This window comes from Delphinus delphis, chromosome 13, assembly GCF_949987515.2.
Source record: "Delphinus delphis chromosome 13, mDelDel1.2, whole genome shotgun sequence".
NCBI lineage: Eukaryota > Metazoa > Chordata > Mammalia > Artiodactyla > Delphinidae > Delphinus > Delphinus delphis.
The window spans coordinates 42,052,437-42,075,977 of NC_082695.1; the positions used below are offsets into that span (position 1 = coordinate 42,052,437).

The 23,541-nt window shown below is 36.4% G+C and overlaps 1 protein-coding gene across 4 annotated transcripts in view; it reads right to left on the reverse strand.

Moving 5' to 3' along the window:
* Positions 1–340: 340 nt before the first annotated feature.
* Positions 341–23,541, reverse strand: part of SS18 (SS18 subunit of BAF chromatin remodeling complex) — a 75,420-nt gene continuing 52,219 nt past the window's right edge. Inside the window, exons 6-11 of one of the 4 annotated variants that reach the window (XM_060028823.1) lie at positions 21,744–21,911; positions 20,968–21,072; positions 18,039–18,131; positions 17,203–17,325; positions 14,747–14,880; positions 341–1,632 (exon numbers count right to left, since the gene is read on the reverse strand). In XM_060028823.1, the coding sequence (XP_059884806.1) occupies positions 1,606–1,632; positions 14,747–14,880; positions 17,203–17,325; positions 18,039–18,131; positions 20,968–21,072; positions 21,744–21,911 (650 nt within the window). In that variant the 3' untranslated portion in view covers positions 341–1,605. The remainder of the gene's footprint in view (positions 1,633–14,746; positions 14,881–17,202; positions 17,326–18,038; positions 18,132–20,967; positions 21,073–21,743; positions 21,912–23,541) is intronic. The other 3 variants (XM_060028824.1, XM_060028821.1, XM_060028822.1) reach the window with 3 other exon arrangements.

Below are 23,541 nucleotides of genomic sequence, written 5' to 3' on the forward strand. Positions count from 1 at the left end.
ATGCTTTATGTGTTCAAACTTGATGTCCATTTTCTACTGACCATGTTGAAAAAAAACCCTATTCTGACCTTAAAACACACACACACTCTTTCATACACACACAGAGACACATTAAAATTTCTCCTTTTGATTACAGTATGTTGAGAACAGTACATTTTGCTTATTCAGATTTATCGCACCCCTTCTGTTTTGTTTCCAGTTAGAAGTGGGGGAAAAACAATTCAATTATAAAGAATATACCTTATTCCCTGGGCACAGGCAACTGTGATGAAAACAGCAACTTACCTTTGGGCTAGGTAACTGTGGTTATAAACTTCTCAATGCATGATTTCCTGCCCAATGCAATATCCCTGAAATCACCTAAAACAGTCAGGCACAGGACAGTCTCAAATATGATTAAGTATACCATGCTAATAAAATGATCTGAAATGCAACCTCTATGCTTTTAATACAGATCAGAATAAACATCATCAATAAGCATTTTCCTAAACATCTCTATGTTATATTAACCAACATAAAAAAGGGAAAAACTTAGAAGTGTTCCTTCCTTTATAAATGGCATTATTTCCAGTCAATAAAGGTTTGTAAAGTCTCCTGAACTATTCTTATCATATAAACCAATTATCCTTCTAATGTTAAAAAATAAAATTACTGAATCAACGTTGACTCTTCTTTGACATCATTTATAAAATGTTTTGATATTACTTACTAAGTTCCCTGATTACTCAAACAAGGTAAAATTAACACTTTTCATTTTCAGTTATTGCTCTTTTAGGAGAGGATTACCACTTCATTTACATGAAACTTAGCAAGATTCTTCAGATCCAATATGAAGTAATTCTTATTGCCTCACATTTTAAAACTGTATTATAAATGATCTTTTATAAAAAGGTTTTAACCCACAAAACTGGAAAGCTTTTAAAAAATGTCTTTTTACTTAAAACTGTATCACAGTGCCCTTGATTATCTAACACATAAAAGGGAGCTGAATTTTCTCTAAAGAACATAACAGTGGACATATGGTGTGCTTTGTCTTCTCCCTCACCTTCAGCTTCACAGAACACCACTTTGAGACCAACACAATCAAGCATCCACCATGCTCCAATCCCCATTAACAGAGGACTTCTGATTCTGTCCAGTGCGTAGTGTACCTCCTTGCATATTCACCACATGAAATAAACATAATATACAAAATATTGCTGCTGTAAAAAGTGTACATTTCCCTCTTCCCCTTACAAAAGAATCTGTGGAAAAGTATTAAATTCCCTTAACCTTCATAAACATACAAAGCTGTTCACACCTTTCAGTCTGTAACAGTCCATTTGAAATACTGTTCCGAAATCATTGCAAATTGGTTATGTCATTCTATTTTCTGTCCAATGTTGCCATCTAGAGTAGACATGTGAAATCAAGAGTATTTTTGCGCTACTAAAGCCTTTTATAACTAAGCCACAAAGGCTGTTTACTGATGAAACAGCCACTTATCCACAAGGTTTTTCCAAAAACTAGATGGAATGGAAGGGTCTCTTCACAGGGAGGTGTCCACAGTGCTGAGGCGACAATATGGCTGCTAACAGATTCTGGCTATTGGAATGTAAGTACTTTTCACTGCTGGTAATTTCCATACTGTCCCTAAAAGATAAATTTAAAAATATAATTAGATCATAGTTTGACCATAACAGTTTGGCACAGAAAATTACAAATCAATCTTAACACTGTCATACTACAAAAGCCACTACAATCACAACAAACAAAAACCGTTACATATAATATTTAGGTACAGAGTATCTCTGTAATTTCTTCTGATATTACAGTCAACTGCAAATGGATTTCAAAGTCTATGAGCCTAGAACAGCACCTATCAGAGTGAGAACTTAGATGTTTGGTGAATTTTATTGAACTGAATCAAGAATGAGTGAAGTTCTGGTTCTAAATGCTGGCATAGCATATACTAGTGTGTCAATTATATTCTAGTACAACAAGTTTGTGACTGCTTAGATTATTATAGTGACTTATGAATTAACAACAAGGGTATCTGAGATAAGTAGCAAGGATGGACAGATATCTGGGAGATAAAGGAAAAAGAACCTTCTAGCCACACTATGGAATTTGGGCCTCTTCCCGAGGCCAATGAGGTATTCGCAGAGGTATTCAGACAGGCAGCTGGTACATAAAATCAAAGAAAGATTGTTTTTGATTTTGTTGCTTTTAGTAAGGTAGACTTGAAGGGCCTGTAGGCTGACAGGAAGGGAAAGAAAATGAAGCACAGGTATAAAAAAGGTAATGAATGAAGTAACAAAATTCTACAAGGGAGGTAAACAGTGTCCAGTATACAGCTGTTAAGGCTAGCTTCTGGAGAAGAGAAGGAACATCTTTTCCTTCAACAGAGAAGAAAGGTAGAAGAAAAGAGGAATGTACTAGAAAAAATTTATTTTAATAACAAAAATGTCTTAAATGTGTTTAAAATAGATGCTCATAAAAGCACTTGGGCACATAATCAGTTAACTGTTTCCTTTGGCTAAATATCCCCCTCTAAGTCAAAGTAACTATTTTATATCAAGTAAGTATTCTATAGTTGAAAGCCTTCTGTACAATAAGAAATAGTACCCTAAAAGTTTACACTTCCAAAGAAGTAAGATATACTTCAAAATATGTTGAATACCACTGTATCTAATGGAATAATGCACTATAAGTAGAATTAAGGTATTTAAAAAATATTGATGTACTTTACATAATTATATTCAGAAAAATTTAAAGTCAATGCTCATCCTGAAATATCTGTAGGTAAGATTTGCTTTAACATACTCAATAAAATAGGGTGCGGGTATATAAAACAACATCGGTAAAATGCCAATAATTGTTGAATTTGGTTGGTGGGGTACACAGGGATTCATGATGCTCCTCTTTTTGCTGTCTTTGTTGAAAAATTCCTATAATACCAAGTTTAAAATAAGAAATGCTTAGCATACAGGAACTTACTGTTCAATTGTTACATTATCTAAATACTGAGTTTAAGTCCCAACTCTACTGTTGCCTTTTCATTTGAGCCCAAGGAAAGCTCTTTGAGATTTCTTTACCTATAAGGTGGGACTGTAACATACCCATCCCTGGCTCTCAATTTTCTTTCTGTTTAAGGTTACACTAGTTCTACCTCATTTATTTGTTAGGACACTTAAATAAGAGAGGACATGAGAAAGAGCTTTCAAAAATTATAAAAAAGTATAAATAAGCAAGCCTCAATGCTGGAAGGAAACGCTCCCGCAGTGAGTATGTGTGATGAGATATTAACGATGAAAGCGAGTTGCACATATTATGAATGATGTGAAAGCAGAAGAGAGGTTAAGAACTGGTGTGCTATATAAATAAAAGCTACAATGTATCTACTATAGCATGAATTACTTGACGATAGGGACTAGGTCTTATCCATTCTTATGCCCCAAGTATTGAAGAGTGCCTGACACATAAGACTTCTTCAATAATGTACACCAAATATGATATTCAAGCAATTAGAAACATTTATTGAGCAAATACTATATGCTCATCACCATAATAAATTTGAAAAACAGGGAAGGTAAGACTTACAAATAAAGTATAATTGCAGAACAAGGTCTACAAGAGTTCAGAAAGGAAAAGGCTATCGCGGCTAAAATAATTTGAAAAATATTTCAGAGACTGTGAGAGCCTTAAGAAAATAGTAAAATTTGAATGGCAGAGAAAAGAAAAGGGGCACTTCAAATAGAAGAAACAGCTAAAGCAAAAGAATGGAGAAAAAATAGGTAAAAAATGCTCAGGGAATTGGAGAGTAAAAAAGAATATACAACAATCAGGACCAGAAGCTATTGATTATTTGTTAACACAGAGCTTGAAGTAATGGATACGAGAAGTCTGGCTAATATCAACAATAGCCGACTCTTAATATATCTCAATAACTTAATATATGTCAATAACAATATATCTCAATAACTCTTAATATATCTCAATAACTCGTACCATGTGTCAAACACTGTAACAAGTGTTTTGTGTCCATCTGTTACCTGTGCAGTAAATATGATATCCATTTTATGGATGAAGAAATTGAAGCACTGAGAATTTAAGTAACTTGACCCACACCGGATCACTTTGCTAGGACAAAATCAAATCACAAGCAAGCCTAAAAAAATACTGTATATCTGCGACCATTAGCAAATTCCAGGGTTAAAAGTATGGGTTTGGGAAGCAGAAATCAATGCCTAGTTTTAATTCTCCCACTTACCAGTTTCTTGTCCTTGAGGCAAGCTATCTACCTTCCCTTTCTTGACTGTCTCATCCAACAAGTGAGGATAATCATGATTTCTGCTTCAAACAGTTGCTCAATAAGAAAAGCACAACAGCACTCTGCAAAGTGCTGGTGTGGCTGGAGGCAGGGGCGTCGTGAAGGGCCCAGTCCCTGGGTCTTAGCCACTCAGCTCAGCCCTGCTTACCCATCATCTTGGGTGGATCACTCCAACTCTCTAAGCCTCGCTTCTCCCTCTTCTCTCTGCTTCTTCAGCTTCTTTGTTTGTAAATTACAAAATTCCTCTGACTAGAGTAAAGAATAAATGGGAAAGGAGGCAAGACAGCATGGGAGGATCCTTCATGCCATCATGAACTTAGGAGATGTTAATGGTCTAAACAAAGATAAGGCAGTGGTCAGAGAGAAGTGGATGGATTCAAGAATGTTGAAGGAAGTCAGGCTAATAAGATTTTGTCATTTATTAGATGGGGAGAGGGAGGAAGACTTAAGCATCAAATGTGGCACATGGCATTCTAGCTTGGCGATAGTGCCCCTCTCTCTAAGAGAGAGCATAGAAAGGAGGAATGTGTGGGTACAAAAACTATGAATTCGTTTTGGTTATGTGAAATTGACATGATATTTCCAAGTGCAGATGACTACTAGGCACCTGACTTTCAGAAGAGAAAGTGAGACTAGAAATAGAGATTTGAGAGTCAACAGCATGGTAAATTAAAATCATGTGCATAAATGAGATTTTCTAGGGACTGTATGGAGTGAAGAGTCCCTAGACTGAGCAATAAATTTCTTTCTTTCTTAAAAATATTCTGTCCCAGTACTTTTTAGGGGTTTCTTTCTCTATTCTTACAATCACCATTCAAATTTAGTAAGTGAAGGCGCTACGTATTCACTCACCAGTATTTACTGACTACTCAATGTGTTCTACTAGGTGATGGAGACTCAACGGTGATAAAAAAACAGATGTGGTGATGTCTTTAAAGAACTGACATCCTAGGGGAAGAGGGTATGATAATAAACAATAACTACATAATCTGTCACATGGAAATAAATGCTATGCTGAAAAATAAAAGCATCTAACACCATATTTCATGAAATTTTCCTTCTAAGATCAGGAACAAAGCAGGGATGTCCCCTTCTCACCACTCTTTTTCTACACTGTACTGAAATTCCTAGTTTATGCAATAAGAAAAAGAAACAAAGGTAAACAGATTGGAAAAGAAGAAATAAAACTGTCTTTGTTCACAGATGACATGATTGTTTAGGTAGAAAATCCCAAAGAATCAACCAAAGAAACTCCTGAAACTAATGAGCAAGGTTGCAGGATACGAGGTTAACACAGAAAATTCCCCTATACGCTAGCAATGAATAAGTCCAATTTGAAATTAAAAACAATACCATCTACATAAGCACCCCCCAAAATTGAATACTTAGGTATAAATCTAACAAAATATATAGAGAGAACTGTATGAGAAAAACTAAAAAAGTAATGAAAGAAATCAAAGAACTAAATAAATGCAGAGATGTTCCATGTTCATGGATAGAAAAATCAATATTGTTGCAACGTCAGTTCTTCCCAACTTGATCTAAAGATTCAACACAATCCCAATCAAAATCCCAGCAAGCAAGTTATTTCTGGATATTGAAAAAGTAATTCTAAAATTATATGGAGAGGCAGAAGACCCAGAATACCCATACAATATTGGAGGAGGAGAACAAAGTCAAAGGAATGACAATATTCAACTGCAAGACTTACTATAAAGCTACAGCAATCAAGACAATGTGATATTGGTGAAAGAACAGAAAAACAGATCAATGGAACCGAATAGAGAGCCCAGAAATAGACCCACATAAATACAGTCAACTGATCTTTGGCAAAGGAGCAAAGATAATACAATAGTGCAGAGATAGTCTTGTCAACAAATGGTGCTAGAACTGGATATCCGCGTACAAAAAAATGAAATTTAGACACAAATCTTAACAAGATTTTCTTCATTCAGAACATAAACTCAAATAGGACATTTACCTAAATGTAAAGTAGAAAACTATAAAACTCCTAGAAGATAACATGAAAAAAAATGTAGATGACCTTTGGTTTTGGAGTGACTTTATAGACACATCACCAAAGGCGTGATCCATGAAAGAAATAACTGATAAACTGGACTTCATTAAAATTAAAATCTTCTACTCTGAGAAAGACAATGTCAAAAAAATGAGAAGACAAGCCAAGAAGACAAGGCAGTATTTGCAAAAGACACGACTGATAAGGACTGTTATCTAAACTATGCAAAGAACTCTTACAACTCAACAATAAGAAAATGAACAACCCTATCAAAAAATGGGCCAAAGACCTGAACAGACGCCTCACTGAAGAAGATACAAAGATGTCAAGTGAGCATACTGAAAAGGTGTCTACATCACATGTCACTGGGGAAATGCAAAGTAAAACAACAACGAGATATGCCATAAACTTACTGGAATGGCCAAAATTCTGAACACTGATAACAGCAAATGCTGATGAGGATGTGGAGTTAACAGGAACTCTCATTCATTGCCCATTGCCGGTGAGAATACAATGTGGTACAGCCACTACGCAAGATAGTATGGCAGTTTCTTACAAAACTAAATATACTATTACCATATAATCCAAAAATCATGCTCACTCCTTGGCATTTATCCAAATGAGTTGAAATTTTATGTTCACACAAAAACCTGCTCATGGAAGTTTATAGCAGTTTCATTCATAATTGCCAAAACTTGAAAGCAACCAAGATGTCTTTCAGTAAATGAATGGTATATCCAGACAACGGGCTACTATCCAGGGCTAAAAAGAAACACTTTATCAAGTCATGAGAAGACTTTAAATGCATATTATTAAGTGAAAAGCCAATTTTGTCATGCACATGATTCCAAGTGCATGACATTCTGGAAAAGGCAAACTATGCAGATCAGTAGGAAGGATAGAGGGATGAATAAGAGGAGCACAGAGGATTTTTAAGGAAATGAAACTCTTCTGTATGATATTATAATGGTGGATACAGGTCATCATATATTTGTCAAAATGCACAGACTGTACAACACCAAGAGTGAATCTAATGTAAATTATGGACCTGGGGTGGTAGGTTTATTGATTATAACAGATGTACCACTAGGGTGTGGGATGTTGATAATGGAGTAGGCTATGTATGTGTAGGGGTAGGGAGTAAATGGAAACTCTCTGTACTTTCTTCTCAATTTTGCTGTGAACGTAAAACTGCTGGAAAAAAAGTCTATTTTTTAAAAATTAAGTAGGTTTCTGGTCAAGACAGATTTATACTCCAGCCTGAAAAAAAACCCAGGGCTTCCCTGGTGGCACAGTGGTTAAGAATCCTCCTGCCAATGAAGGGGACACGGGTTTGAGCCCTGGTCCGGGAAGATCCCACATGCCACCTTGTGCCTGTGCGCCACAACTACTGAGCCTGCGCTCTAGAGCCCGCGAGCCACAACTACTGAACCTGCATGCTACAACTATAGAAGCCCATGCGCCTAGAGCTCATGCTCTGCGACAAGAGAAGCCACCACAATGAGAAGCCCGCGCACCGCAACGAAGAGTAGCTCCTGCTTGCTGCAACTACAAGAAAGCACATGCGCAGCAATGAAGACCCAACGTGGCCAAAAAAAAAAACCCCAAAACTACAAAAAATATATGAAATACTTGTATTCAGGACACAGGACAGAAGGTAATAAACAACAGCAATCTGTGAGAAATGGGAAACAAATGAGGCGAGCACTCTGATTACTGCATCTTACTGCACTGAGAGTTTCCACACTGCAGCATATGGAGAGGAAGTAAGGCTGGGTCTGAGGTAAGAAGATAAAGCTTAGAGTCTGAAGAGAAAAAAAGGAGCTAGAGTTCACAGGCCATAGTACCAAAGAGGAAAAAAATGCACAGAGAAAAGAAATGCACTGTGGAGATCTGCAGAGGAAACCTCTTGAGTATTCAGCATAGCACTGATATGCAAATGCATGCAACAAAAATACCCAAGTCCAAGGAAAAAAACACCCCAACGGATTAGAGGAAACAATTCCTGCACTCACAGAGGAATGGAAATAGTGTTTATTCCCACCAGCCAGAGTGGAAAACCTCATAATTCCAGGGCACTGGGTTGAGTACCCAAAAGGGTCTTATCTTACTAGTGGGGATATTTAGCCCAGGACTAAACACTGTCTGGTCCTGCCTAACAAATCTTCAAAGCAATCCCCAAAAGATCAAGTTGTTTTCAAATTACTAAACTGCATCCCAAAACAAAACTCAAGAATGTTTCTAGGAATACAAATATATCCATCACTCAACAACATAAAAGTAATATTTGCAATTTCTGGCGTTTTATCAAAGATCATTGCACATGGAAAGGATGAGGAAAATATGACCCAAAGCGAGGAGGGGAAAAAAACAGTAGATCAAAACTGGCCCAGATGTTAGAATTACCAGAAAAGGATATGAAAGCAGTTAACATACTTGTATTCCTCATGTTCAAAACTTTAGGCAGAGACATGGAAGATATGAAAAAGACCCATATCAAACACCTGGAGATGAAAAATACAATGTCTGCAATGAGACACATCAGGGAGTGGATTAAAAGCTGGTAAGACAATGAGCAAGAAAAGATTACTGAACTTCAAAACACAGCTACAGAAACTACCCAAAATGAAACAGAGAGAAAAAAAAGACTTAAAAATTAAATAAACAAACAGAGGATCACTGAATTATGGCACAACTCTAAGCGGTCAAATACACATGTAATTGGAGTCTGAGGAAGAGAGATAGGGGTACAGGTGTAGAGAAAGGAAAAATATTTGGTCAGAATTTTTCCAAATTTGATGAAAACCATAAAGTCACAAATTCAAGAAACTATACAAACCCCAAGCATAAGAAAACACTCAAATAATTTGATAAGGGGAAAAATCTTAAGAACAGTCAGAAAAAACAAAATACACTAACAGTTTACCACCAGAAGACCTGCATTACAAGAACTGTTAAAAGGAAATCCTTCTGGCAAAAGAAAATGATACCAGATGGAAATATGGATTTATCATAGAATGGAAAGTACAAGAAACAGTAAGTACATTAGTAAATATGTGACTCTTTTCTTATCATTTAAGTATCTTTAAAGGATAATTGATATTTTAAACAAAACTAATTCCACATACTATGGGGTTTGTAACATATGTAGAAGTGGAAATTATAACAATAACACAAAGGTTGAGAAGAAATGAAGGTAAACTATTATACTTTATATGAAGTGGTATAATATCACTTAAAGGTACTGATACATGATACAATATGGATGAACCCTGAAAACATTATACTAAGTGAGAGCAGCCAATCACAAACACCACATATGCATGACTCCACTTAGCCTAAATGCTCAGAAGAGGAAAATCCATACAGACAAAAAGTAAAGCAGCTATTTCCTAGGGCTGGGTGTTTGGAGGGAAATAAACATACTTAAAAAAAAAAAAAAGAATGGTACATCTTAAAATGACGAATGGTATGTGAACTATATCTTAATAAAAACCATTTTTTAAAAACAGAAAAAAATTCAAAATAAGAAAATGAGGAAAAAGGACAAAGAACAGAAGGGACAAATAGGAAAAAATATCAAGATGACAGACTTAACCATTATCCATATTCACATTAAACATAATGTTCAAACCCCCTCCATTAAAAGGCAGAGATATGGGGCTTCCCTGGTGGCGCACTGGTTGCAAGTCCGCCTGCCGATGCAGGGGACACGGGTTCGTGCCCCGGTCCAGGAGGATCCCACATGCCGCGGAGCGGCTGGGCCCGTGAGCCATGGCCGCTGGGCCTGCGCGTCCAGAGCCTGTGCTCTGCAGCAGGAGGGGCCGCGACAGTGAGAGGCCGGCGTACCGCAAAAAAAAAAAAAGGCAGAGATAGATTGGGTAAAAAAAAAAAACAAAAAAACGCAAGTCCTAAGTATACGCTGACTTCATGAAACAACTTAAACATAAAAATACAAATGTGTTAATAAAAAAGATTAAAAATATATTATCATTCTAGTACTAATCCAAAGAAAACGATATTAATATTAGACAAACATATTTCAGAGCAAAGAATATGACCAGGGATAAAGAAAGTTATTACATAATGATACAGGAGAAAATTAATCAAGACATAGAAATCCCTAAAACATATGCACCTTAAAAATGTAGCATTGGGACTTCCCTGGTGGTGCAGTGGTTAAGAATCCGCCTGCCAATGCAGGAGACACGGGTTGGAGCCCTGGTCTGGGAAGATCCCACATGCCACGGAGCAACTAAGCCCGTGCACCACAACTACTGAGCCTGTGCTCTACAGCCCGCGAGCCATACCTACTGAGCCCATGCGCCACAACTGCTGAAGCCCGCACACCTAGAGCCCGCGCTCTGCAACAAGAGAGGTCACCACAATGAGAAGCCCGTGTACCGCAGCGAAGAGTAGCCCCTGCTCACTGCAACTGGAGAGAGCCTGTGCGCAGCAATGAAGACCCAACGCAACCAAATAAATAAATAAAATTTTTTTAAAAGTCACATTAAAATACATGAAGCAAAAATGAACAGAACTGCAAGAAAATATAGACAAACACACAGATATAGCCAGAGATTTAATATTTAATATCCCTTTCTCAATAACTAATAGAACAGAAAATCAGCTAAGTCATAGGAGACTTGAACACCACTATCAAGCAGCTTGATCTAATTGACATTTACAGAACATCCCCACAGACCATACTCTGAGCCATAAAAGAAGTCTCAATAAATGCAGAAGAATTGAAGTCATACCAAGTATGTTCTATCAAGATGATGATATTAAATGGGAAATCAGTAACTGAAAACTATCTGGAATATCCCCAAATATTCAAAAACTATATACACTTCTAAATAACTCTTGGGTCAAAGATGAAATCAAAAGTGAAATCAGAAAATACTTTGAACTGACTGCAAATAAAGACACAACAGAAGAGAGAGCGGTAAATACAAAGGTTCTGAGGGAGAAACATGCTGGAAACAGGCCAGTGTGACTGAAGCAGAATGAATGAAGGCGGCTATAAATACAGAGGTGAGATGGTGGGGTAGGGGCTGGGGACATGAGCTGAGCATGGCCTTCTAGGCCATTATATTACTCTGGGCGGGAATGAAGTTGCCACACGGTTATGCGCGGAGGGGTGGCCTAATCAGACTGACGTTTTTGAAAGATCACTCTAGGTCCTGTGAGGAGCACATCCTGTAGAGGAGCCAGGAGGAAAGCAGGAAGACCAGGAAGGAGGACAGTGCAACAGTCCAGATGAGTGAGAGTTGTGACTGTGACTTGGGTAAGGGCAGGAAATTGTGAAAAATGACTATAGATACGGCATGTATTTTGAAGGAAGAGGTGATGAGATTTGCTGGCTGACTAGATGTTTGATTTGCAAAAAGAAGGGAGTCAAGGATGACTCCGGGTTTTCCGCCTGAGGAAGTGGAAAACTGAGCTGCTGTTCACGGAGATGGAAAGACTGACTCGGGTGGGGTCGGGGGGCGCAGCCCCTTACAGGATTCTGTCTCAATGCCCCTCTTTTAATTCATCCTGCATACTGCCACAAGAGTCACCTGCCTAAACACCACTATAATTAGATTTCTTTTCCATTGCCTTAACTATCTTGAAGAGTTGAACAACTTTCCCTAAAACGAAGAAACCAACAGGTGTTTGGGTTGAGGGAATCCATGAGATAGATGTGGGGAGGCTACTAACACTAGAGTAGCTAGAATGGTCCCCTCCTCATAGCCTTTTCTAATGGGGAAGAAGATGTGGCTGGCAACTACCCCAACATCACGGGTCTTTTTCTACTGTATAGTCCCCAAATTCCTGAGGACCTTAAAGGGTGGAATAATTATCATGATAAAAGAAGAAACATAGTATGTATCTATTATATATGCCAGCCACTGCTATATACTTTAGATACATCATCTAAAACACTTTACAGGCTCCACACTGTTATCAGGATAAAGCCCAGGTTCCCCAACATGGCTTACAAGAGCCCTCCTAATCTGGCCCCAATTCATCTCCACTCTTGCCTCTTCTTCCCCACACTCCTGCTTTACTGAGCCACACATCTTAACACAAGTCCTTTGTGAGTGCACTTCTTTCTGACCAGAATATCCTTCCCTCCTCCACAACCAGCTGGCTAATACCTACTCATCCTTGGGCTCTCGCACTTATATAATACTTCCCAAGGAACACATGCCTGGGTTAGGAGCTCCCTTCCACAAAAATCTTGCCTTTCCTCATCCAAGTACTTCTCACACTACATCGTATCATCTGCTTACTTGTCTGTTCCCACCTAGACTTAAGTTCACAAAGGCAGAGTCCATGTCGATCTTATTTCCCAATATAGCCCCATCTTAGGTACTTGGCATATAAATGTTGCTTGAGAAACATTTGCTTAAGGAATGATGTTAAGTTTAGGAGACTTAGAAATATGCTGATTTAGAGAGAAAATGATGAAGCTGAGGAAAATGACAAGACATCCAAAGAGAGATGTTCTGCTCACAGCTGGAAAAATGGAGCTGAAGTTGGGCTGAGAAGAGTAGGCTAAGGATACTGAAAATCTAAGACAGGGTGAATACAGAGACTGGGAAAAACACTAAGCCAAGGATTGATATCTGGGGAAAAGAAAGATGAGAAACAAGTATAAAGAAGGAATCACTGAAAATGTAAGAGGAACAAAATAGTACAGTAATACAGAAGCTAAAGAAGACCACTTAAGAATGAAGACAGGAACAGGTGTCAAATGCTAAAGTGAAGTCAAGGAAGATCCAGATAGTTGCTCCATAAGCCATAAGGACCAGGTCTGTTTTACTCATCTAGGACATAATATAGTATCCAGCACACACAGAAAATTAATAAATATTTGTTGAATTAGGGAGTAAAGGACCACTTTTCAGCAGTTAACCTGTGGATGTGAAGGAGCCTACATTTTATCTGCTCAGGGATCTTGTCCTTAGATACTCACTAGTCAACACTCATTTTACTTTAAAAATTTAGATAAAACTTCTGCCTACTCCTTTGATTTAGTTCTAGTGTATCTTTTTTAGTATTACTTATCTGTCCATACTTTTTTTTTAATTAATTAATTAATTTATGTTTGGCTGCGTTGGGTCTCCGTTGCTGTGCGCGGGCTTTCTCTAGTTGCGGCGAGCGGGGGCTACTCTTCGTTACGATGGGTGGGCTTCTCACTGCAGTGGCTTCTCTTGTTGCGGAGCACAGGCTCTAGGCGTGCGGGCTTCAGTAGTTGCAGCACACAGGCTCAGCAACTACGGGCTTAGCTGCTCTGCGGCATGTGGGATCTTCCCAGACCAGGGCTCAAACCCGTGTCCCCTGCACTGGCAGGCAGATTCTTAACCACTGCGCCACCAGAGAAGTCCTGTCCATACTTTTAAGCCTCTTATATCTCTTTTATATTTTCCACTTAACTAGAACGTGTCAGTACAGGGGGTTGTAAACTTGAGAGAGCATCGATGAGAGAGCTGCTTATGCCTTAGAGTCTAATCAGCACTGCATATGCGTTGTTTCTCAAACCAGATCATCCCCACTGGTCCTGGAACCCTAACATTAAAAAGTAACCTATTTTAGGTAGCTTAAGCGGTGAAGAGATCAGATTCTCCTCACTAGAAAGTCATCAGACAAACCTGAAATCAATTAAAAAAACCTGCCAACATAATAAATCATTTTAATAATAATTTAGAGTATGTATGAGAAGATTCACAGAACAATGACTGTGGCACAGATTATTAAGTCTGAGAAATTTACTGATGAAAAGAAGGGTAACACGAGGTTCAAGAGAATACAGTCATCTTAGGACAAGATACACTTATAGATCTCTGAAGGTAGTAGAAGGAAAGATAACAGGGGAGAAAGAAAGATGATTAATATCTGAGATAATGGATATGTGTATGGAAGGAGGCAAAAGAGACAGGTGGTGAGTATGAGTTTAAAGAGAAGGGATATCGTGCATGTGAGGGGAGTAGGGTGAATATGCTGGAGTGAAGACGAGAGCCAGGAAGAGCACTGCCTCAGATGGACTCCACATTTCAATCAGTCAAAGCAGAGTCTTGGAACAATAAACGTGAGGGACATCAGAGAAATTAAGGGCTTCAGAACACGGAATAATGTTTGGGATAGCGAAGGGAAGTATGCCTAGGGGGTAAAGCCCAGGGAGAGACTATGAATGAACAAACATGAAGGAATGCTGGTGCTTAGAGATACGCCATGTTTTGTAGGCTACAGCAACGATGATTAACTGTGTTAGCGTTCTATGAAGAAGACTCAAGAGTAAGTAACCACTTTTTTTCGGTTAACACTATAAACAAGAGGCGGGAAAAATGAATCTTCAGCTGAGAAACGTGCAACCTAGTCGAGAGTGAGCAAACAACAGGGCAGTCCCGGCCACCCGGGTAACTCACCTGGTCATACCCGTAAGGCCTCTGCTGCGGGGGTTGGGGTGGCCCAGGCTGGGCTGGTCTGTAACCTCCATACTGCTGCCCTTGCCCCTGCGGGTAGTTAGGGTACTGAGGACCTGGACCACCCTGCGAAGGACCTGTAAAATAATCAGCACACACAAGAGCCCAGGAGAAAATACAGTAAGTCCCTAGAATTCCAGAAGCGGTTTAAGATTAGATGTTACCATATTCCCTTGCAGTCTGGTATCTCGATTTTTCTCAAATGCGTTTTGAAATACATTCCAAAAGTTCTAAGAAGTAAAAATACTGTTAAGGACACTACCATGTACCAATATGCTCTGATTCAGTGTAACTATTGTGCTATGTGTTAGCCATTAAGATTTTATATGTCAAAATGAGTAAAAGAGACTCAGGAGTTGTAAAGCAAGTTAACTCCATGATGTTAAGGAAATTTATCTATACCTCTAGTAGGAAGTTAACCAGTATAATAAGCAAGCAGTGGAAAGAAAAGGCAAGAAGCAGACTCAAACTGAAATACTGAAGTAATTTCTGAATAAAGTTTGGAAATCAGTGATAGTTACAGCTGTATAACTCTAAGATTTATACTTGCAATCACTAAAAGAATCACAAAGAATGATTTTACACGTAATTTCTAGATTTGCATTTGCAATCACCAAAAGAAAGCTTTACGTTCTGCACTGACAAACTCACTATCACAATATTTTCAAACAGAAACTAAAGAAGACTTGAAAAGCCACAGGCTGTATGTGGAAAAAACATGATTCAGAAGTTACACTCTGTGTACCCATCACCTTTAATACTTAACCCATATAAATGAATGATTTCAACTTCCAGAGATGACAAGGGACTAATTTGGCTTGCCAAACAAATACGTCTATTTCATAAACTCTACTCCTGTCTATTGTAAAGAATATAAAGCATAAGCTGAAAAGCTTTGATACTTAAATGTTTTCTATCACAGCCATTCAAATCCTGTCATAAAAAACACTGCAGAGAAAGATGTCAAAGAGAACAAGAAATTTTCAAGCTTAAATTCCACCAGTCTATTATTTTATTTAGTTATTATGCATCCAATTATTAAAACTCTGTATTTTTTATTAGAAGCAAGTCTGACAGCTGAAACCTATAGATAAGCAAAATGGGAACGTCTCCTTTAGGGTGCCCAACGATGTCTGACAAAACAGCATTTAACTACTTAAGCCAAAATCACTAAATTTCTTTTACTCTCTCTTTCCACTGAAAATAATATTGCTCTTAAATCAATAAACTTACCTGACTGATCCACATAATATATGTTTTCATGCAAACACAATAAAACCAGAATACTCTATTTATTCAATGTACAAATATTTAATGGGCATGAAATGGAAATGCCATTTGAGAGGAGCAAGAAAGTCCCTTTGTAAAGACAAGAAATACATGGAGTATTTCTAAACTCATAGCTGGAATTTGGGAACCAGAACTGATCATTATGGGGAAAATTCCTGACACCCAATACCTGGCTGAATTCCAGTGCTTCTGTTGAAGATGCAAGAGAATTTCAGCCTGATCCTGGTTCTTAGATTTGCTATCACAGGTGGAAAGAGGTGCCCATAATAACAGCAGAGTTTAAACCAATGAATAAAAATAATAAGACATTACTAATGTTAAAAAAGAGGCCATGTTAGCAAGAGATGATGTCAGATTAAGCAGCTACTTCTCCTATCGTAGGAATCATATTTTCCTATATCTAAAATAGTTATTATAGAAGCCGAAAATTTAAGACTGAGATATCAGGTCTGTATTACTCCCCTCCTCCCTATCTAACAGTCAGATAGCCAACTAGTAGACATCATAGTGAGTATATAATAAGAAAAGATGGCTATACTTCTCCCAAAGTGTAAGATACATACCTGCAATAAATATACTCCTATGAATGTGTAAACTGCTATTTTAACAGAGAATGACAAAGACATTTTCTTTATGCATTCCAAATAGATCTCACTTGTACACTAAAAGATCAATGTTACTTTTCATGGTAACAGTCATTAGTTTTAGAAACGAATTTGCCAAGCAGATTATGTAGATGTTGTTAATCATCACCCAACTCATCAGTTTTCCAAGCACATACAAAGCTATTGGCTGGTTGTGGTTTAAGGTTTAGGTTTATGGTTAGGTTTAAGGTTTAGGTTTAAGAATTCATTAAGGATTTCATTTTGAGTGACTACATACCTTACCTTTGGTCAATGAACCATCTCTAGTTTATGTTTCTTTTTAAATGGATTACTAGTTTAAGAACAACACTTTAAATATAAACACTCCAGTAACAAGCTAAGCTAAAACTGTGAATTTTCAAAAATAATTCTTAGAAAAATAAACATTAAATATCCACTTCTGTATTATGAAAGAGTAACCATCACATTTTTTGGTGACAAGAATAAACTGCAGTAAGCCATTACCGTAGCCCTGCTGCTGTCCTGGGTAGCCCTGCTGCCCTGGGTACTGCTGCTGCTGGGCTGGATATCCCTGTTGGGGAGGTGGTCCTTGGTAAGCATCTTGCTGTTGGCCATACTGTGAATTCCCTACAGGATAATTGGAGAAGAGGAAAAAAAAAAAAAACTGAGAAGTTTGCTTAATTAACTTTTTTCCTCTAAGATGCATAGCCAACAACACAAGAACAAAATAAAATGCCATATTGATTTTTAAAAGTTAACAAAACAAAGAAAAAACTCAAACCAAACAGAAGGATTTCGGCCAAACAAACTGCAGTTAAAGCCAATTGTGCAAGGTTGAACTGCAGCATTTTCAGCGTCTCTGCCATACGAGCATTACATTTACTGGAACATCACAGTCATAAGATCATGACTATGCTAAATAAAATAAAAAAGACAAAATTAAAGACAGCTACAAGAGCACACACTAGCTACACAAGATCAGCAAGCTGTTTCCTAAAGGCACTAAACTTATATGTAAAATTATACATATGTAAACACACACAAGAAAAAAAAATTGGATTGATGGATTTATGTTCAAATAGAAAATTTCCACTGAGGAAAAAATTATTTTAAAATGTTTTAGTCTTTTTATTGTTGTTAGAAATGGCAAGTCATGGTTATACATTTTAAATATTTGTAAGGAAATTATTTTGATTGTTCTAGGCTCCCTGCAACTTTCAAGACAGCCAGCAACTAGTATTCTACGAGAGCTTTGCGTGGGTAGAAGTTGCCTTATGCAAGAATTTTCGTTCCTGTAGAAGGGGATATATATGTGTATGTGTGTGAAGGTATATAGATACCTCCTTCGTAGTAATGTTGTGAGGAATCCTCATAAGGCCTATCGTAGCCTTGTTCAGGATACGACGGTTGCTGATAACCGTAATCATTATGACCTACATCAATTCGACAAGAGACAGGAAGAAACGTTAATGGCCACTGAGTGAAAACCCTAAATATATTTAAACTTTCAGATAAAATTGAAAAAAAGAAAAAGAAATGGAAATACATAAAAAATAATTTCAATTGCATTAGCCAAATATTTACCAAATGTGATTGTTTTCATATTGAGATAACGTGCAAATTTTTTTTAAGCAAAAAACAGTTTTAGAAACATTACACTTAGTCTTAACTCTGACAATCCTCATCAAGGAGGGAAAAAAAAACTTTATCTTCAATTAAAAAAAAAAGAATGAAAGCATTTAGGACTTTCACATGTAAATAACTTGAATTAAATTAGAACGAACAAAGGAAGCAATTATATTTTGTCAAACACCTGTTCTGCTGGTCGCCAATTCCACGGCATATGCTAAAACAATGCAAAATATAAAAGAGCTCCATAAGTTTTTTTCCCCTAAAAGAAACTGAAACAAATTTTTCACATTTTCTATTAACTTGCTTAAAGTATATGTATCTCAAAGTATTTTCAGATGCAAAAATATATTGCTTAATCCTGCCATTCTAGGAGCCTTTAGAAAATATTTCTAGAGTATCATAAACATACACCTTCATAAAATTAATACTGTGTTAAGTGCTAGAGTACACCTTTAATTTTAAGGCACGATAAATTTACACCTGCAAGATGACCAGACTTTTAATGAAATCAATACTCTAGTCCTTTTAACTAAGCTGCTCAAAGAAATCGCAGGAAGTAACTTTTCAGTTAGGTAAAATCTACACTAAATTTTAGAAAAATACCTAATTAAGTAAGGAGGAATATAGTTATGAATAAATGTAATACTCATTGCTCTAGTATTCCAATGTTCCCAAACCACCTCATAAATATCTACATTATGGATTGGCAAACTATGGTCTGCAGTCTAAACACAGCCAGTGGCCTGTTTTTGTAAAGAAAGTTTCACTGGAACAGTCATATCCATTCATATATTCTATAGCTGTTTTCATGCTACCACAAGAGTTCAGTAGTTTAGACTGCGACCACATGATTTGCAAAGACGAAAATATTTATTTCCTGGCCCTTTACAGAAAAAAGTTTGCCAACCCCTAATCTACATATTTATTGACATAGTATCTAAACATAATAACAAAATATCCAATGCTGTTTAAGAAAATTGTTGTTATAAATGGAATACTCTATATAAATGTCAGACAAATATACTAATACACAGCTATGCAAAAATGATACCACTGAAATTTTAAAATTCCATTATGTAATAAAATGAATTATTTATAGCAACCTTAAAGTTCTGCTATTTACAAAAATAACATCTCTATTTTGAAGTTCATATTTATAACAATACAAATTTCACATTTCAGGAAATATTCAGGACCAAAATAACAGTGTTAAATTCAACTCAATTACTTAAAATGTATTTTTAAAATAAAACAAAACAATCATTTATTTTCAGCAGACTTCCTAATGTATAATATTTAACAACCTAGAGTTCATTTCTTTAAAATATCTATAGTCTATAAATGTAACTAAAGTTTTTCATTAAAAAAAAACTTAATATAATGTCTACATGTGAAAGGAAAAAGAAAAAAAAAACCAACATTCTAAATAATTCAGGGCAAGTAAAACATTAAAAAACAATGTTGTCTTCTAACCAGAATTATCCATACATATCACTGCCACTAACAGAGATTTTGTGTGCAAAATTCTACAGGTGTTTGTTCTGCTTGTGTAAGCAGAATCTTTGCAGGAAAAAACCAACATCCCTATACCACTTATGCTTTATACACTGATAAAAAGTGGTGGACAAAATTATTTTTTAAATACATCAAATTATATCTTCGTGCTAGCTTACATTAGCTTCTAGTCAAATGGTCCCAACACTTTAGCTTGAAGTTCTTAGTTTGCCCAAGTTTTCTGTTAAGCAGTTTACCTTAAATACATCAAGGGAGCTTAATATAAATGAAGATTTTGGCAAGTCCTTCCAAACAAGAAAAATCTAACCACCTCTATATGATCAATTTTATTTGTTTGTATTATTTTTTCTTCAACATTGTATCATAAAGTTTTCAAACATACAGGAAAACAAAGAACTGTATGATGAAAGCCTGCTTGTGTGCTTGTGTTACTACTAAGCACAGTACATCTTTTACTGACCACTTTTTCACAAGCCACTTTCCCACTAAAAAATAAACATACCATTAAACTAAGTAACTAAAGTTAAAATCTGGTTTCCAAATGCCTTTCTATTCTACTAACTATATATATATATAAACAGCTATATTATGGATATGATTCAGTCTCTAAAATCTTTCTCAAGTGCAAATGCTAATGTATATAAACATAGTTCTGTTCTTTGAGACATATGCAACATTAACGAACATGATGAAATTTGGAAGAATACTCAAAACTATATTCTCTTCGTATTTATACAATGCATAAAAGTAAACCAGTGGGTGAACTTTACGGTATATGAATTACCTCAAAAAAGCTTTTATTTAAAAAAGTAAATCAGTAACACTTGCTTTGGTTCAAATGAACAATTCCAAATATAAAAGGATCCTCTTTTATATAAGAAAGGATTCCAATGACAGAACATGATTCCTGATGGTACTAATATGGAATAACCAAACAAAATATACTTTAAAATAGATTATAAACGAATGCTACCATTGATGCTTTAGATTACTGCAGTGTTTCTAAATTTGGAAGAAACACATTGTTAGTTTCTTCATTCTGATTAGAATGTTTTGAGTAGCTACCCACATTAATACTGGGCAGGGATAGAAAATGGGAAAGTTAACATTAGGAGAGATTACCATCAGGGTAATATTGCTGGTTCATGCCTTCTGGAGGACCTTGTCCACCATGACTGTACTGGTCCCCATAATAGTCTTCCTGGCCTGAGTACTGCTGTGGTGGGCCTGAAAAACCACAACCAGTCAAGATGTAAATAATTTGTTCTCCAGGTCATTCAAAGGCTTTCCGTCTAATCTGGTGTTATGAGAGATGATTTCTGTAGATTCCCCTCCCATGCTTTGGGGCATTTCAGATACTTTTGACTATTCGTATACACACACATACATAAACACACAGCAACACCACACACCACATTTCACAAAAATTAATGTTAAGACCATACATGCAATATCAAACAATACCAACTCAAAAAAACAAACATTAACTTCCTAAGAGATTCAAACTGGAAGAAAATTAATTTCCTTTTTATTTTGATATTAGAGCAGTTTGAAATAAATTAGGGTTTGTTTCTGATCATATATTTAGTAACTTCTCAAATTTAGTAACTTCTCAAAAATAAAACAGTATTTTCTGCTGTAAATTAGTAAGCTTTCGATATAAAATTTTGACGTAAACTTTTCCCATAAAAGAATAAATAAAAGCTATAAACCAGGAAGTTCATATCCACTTTCTGTGACCCTCTGTACCTACTATACCCACTACCTTGTAAGAAAAATAATAAAATATGATTTTTAAAAATCAAGAAACAAAAAGCTCTGACTTTGCCTGTATGAAAAGTTCATTAAAATTTAAAGCCTTTCGACTACTGTTAAAAATTTTCCAAATGGAATCGTACCCTGTTGTGGTGGTCTATAGGGAGGAATCTGTCTCTGTGCCATCATATGATTGCCCTGGTTAACTTGACTCATCATTCCCATAGGTGGCTGCTGGCCTTGGTAATGCTGCCCACCTCCCTGCGGCATATTGTACTGTTGAGAAGGAGGCTGCTGGTGCATCATTGGACCTGAAAACAGACAAAACATATGCACGTAATTTTTTGCATATAATTTTAACATCTTAAGAGAAATACAAAAATCTTTTATCATATAATCCCTAAACTATATAATTTATTGCAAGATAAACTGACTTCAAGTAATAAAAACAAATCTTTGAACTACAGTTCACACGCCTAAAATAATCTGCAAACAAGGGAAAACAAGTAATCCATGGTAGCTGATTTGAATTCCACTGGAGGAAAACTGTAACAATTTCTAAAAAAAGAGTGGATACAATATATAAACATCCTGAATGTATATATTTTTTTATTATGTACTATATAGTATTTATCTATGCAATCTTTCTAGGAAAGATAGAATCCTTATGCTACATAAGAACATATGCCAAAACAAAGTAAACCACAAAATCACACAGCAAATCAGTAGTCGAACTAACGGAAAGAAATCTAATTTCAGTGTATCCATTTTTTTTTTCCTTTTTCAATGCCCAGTCATTATATAATGGTAGACAGGGAAACTACAAACACATTTATGAATATACTCCTTATATTGGTGGAATTTCATAAACAATTTTAAAACAAAAATCTAAGGGTCTTCTTTCCTTTTTCCAACTTTAAGATATATAAACTAAAAAGGTCTTCCTGAAATCAAGACTATACAATGCTTCTTAATAAGCTCTAACACACACATACACAATCAAAAACACCTAGGCAGAGAACTACAATAAGCCATAGACTTAGAAATCAGAACTATGCGGTTTCCAAAGTGAGTAATATCGAGGTAGCCCAACGACCACTGCTATAGTGTCACATTGGCAACAGTAAAAATATATCACATGATATAATGAACAATGGCCATAAAGTTCTGTGTTGTCATGTAAACATGTAAGCAGCTCTTCAGAGGTTCCCCAGGCTAAGTTATGGTATGGGGAGCTCATCATTCTACCATTATAACCATTACTATCTGAGAAGTATGTATGAGTCATCCCCCAGTCTACTGCCTAAAGAGCTACATACTCCCCGCCTTTACTGACTTGGGGAAAATTTAAGAAGAAAGTACAAAAGGCAAAGAACTAGAAAACTTTTACAGGCAAAACTGCCCAGATGAGCCAAAAGCTCATTATTTATATAAAAATTCAAAACAAAACATGCCCACCTCTTTAAATATGTTGCTGACCTACAATAGCAGCAACAATGTAAGCAGAAAGAACTCACTCTTCCAGTTTGAAGAACTGGTTATCTAAAGAAGTATTTTATCAGAGCTAACTCTTTTTCTCCTACTTGCCTTCTTCTGTTCTTCTACTTCTTTTCAAATTCCTTTTTCCTTCTAATTTTGTCATAAATATAAACCTTTCAAAGTTTACTCTGGGACTTTGTTTTTCAACAATAAACTCCTAATAGTAGGGATAAGGTGGCTCAGTGGAGAGTGGAGGGGAAGAGAACTTGATACAGAATGCACTTAACACTACCAGACATGCTTTCACATTTATTTAATGTAAATCACTAACAACTACCAAAGGTAAGGATACTAATTGTCAAGTTTTTAGCCAAAGAATCCAAAGATCAAGATCATATAAGCTAATAGATATCAACTGGGAATCAGGCATAACTCAAGTTTGACTTCAAAAGCACATTTATT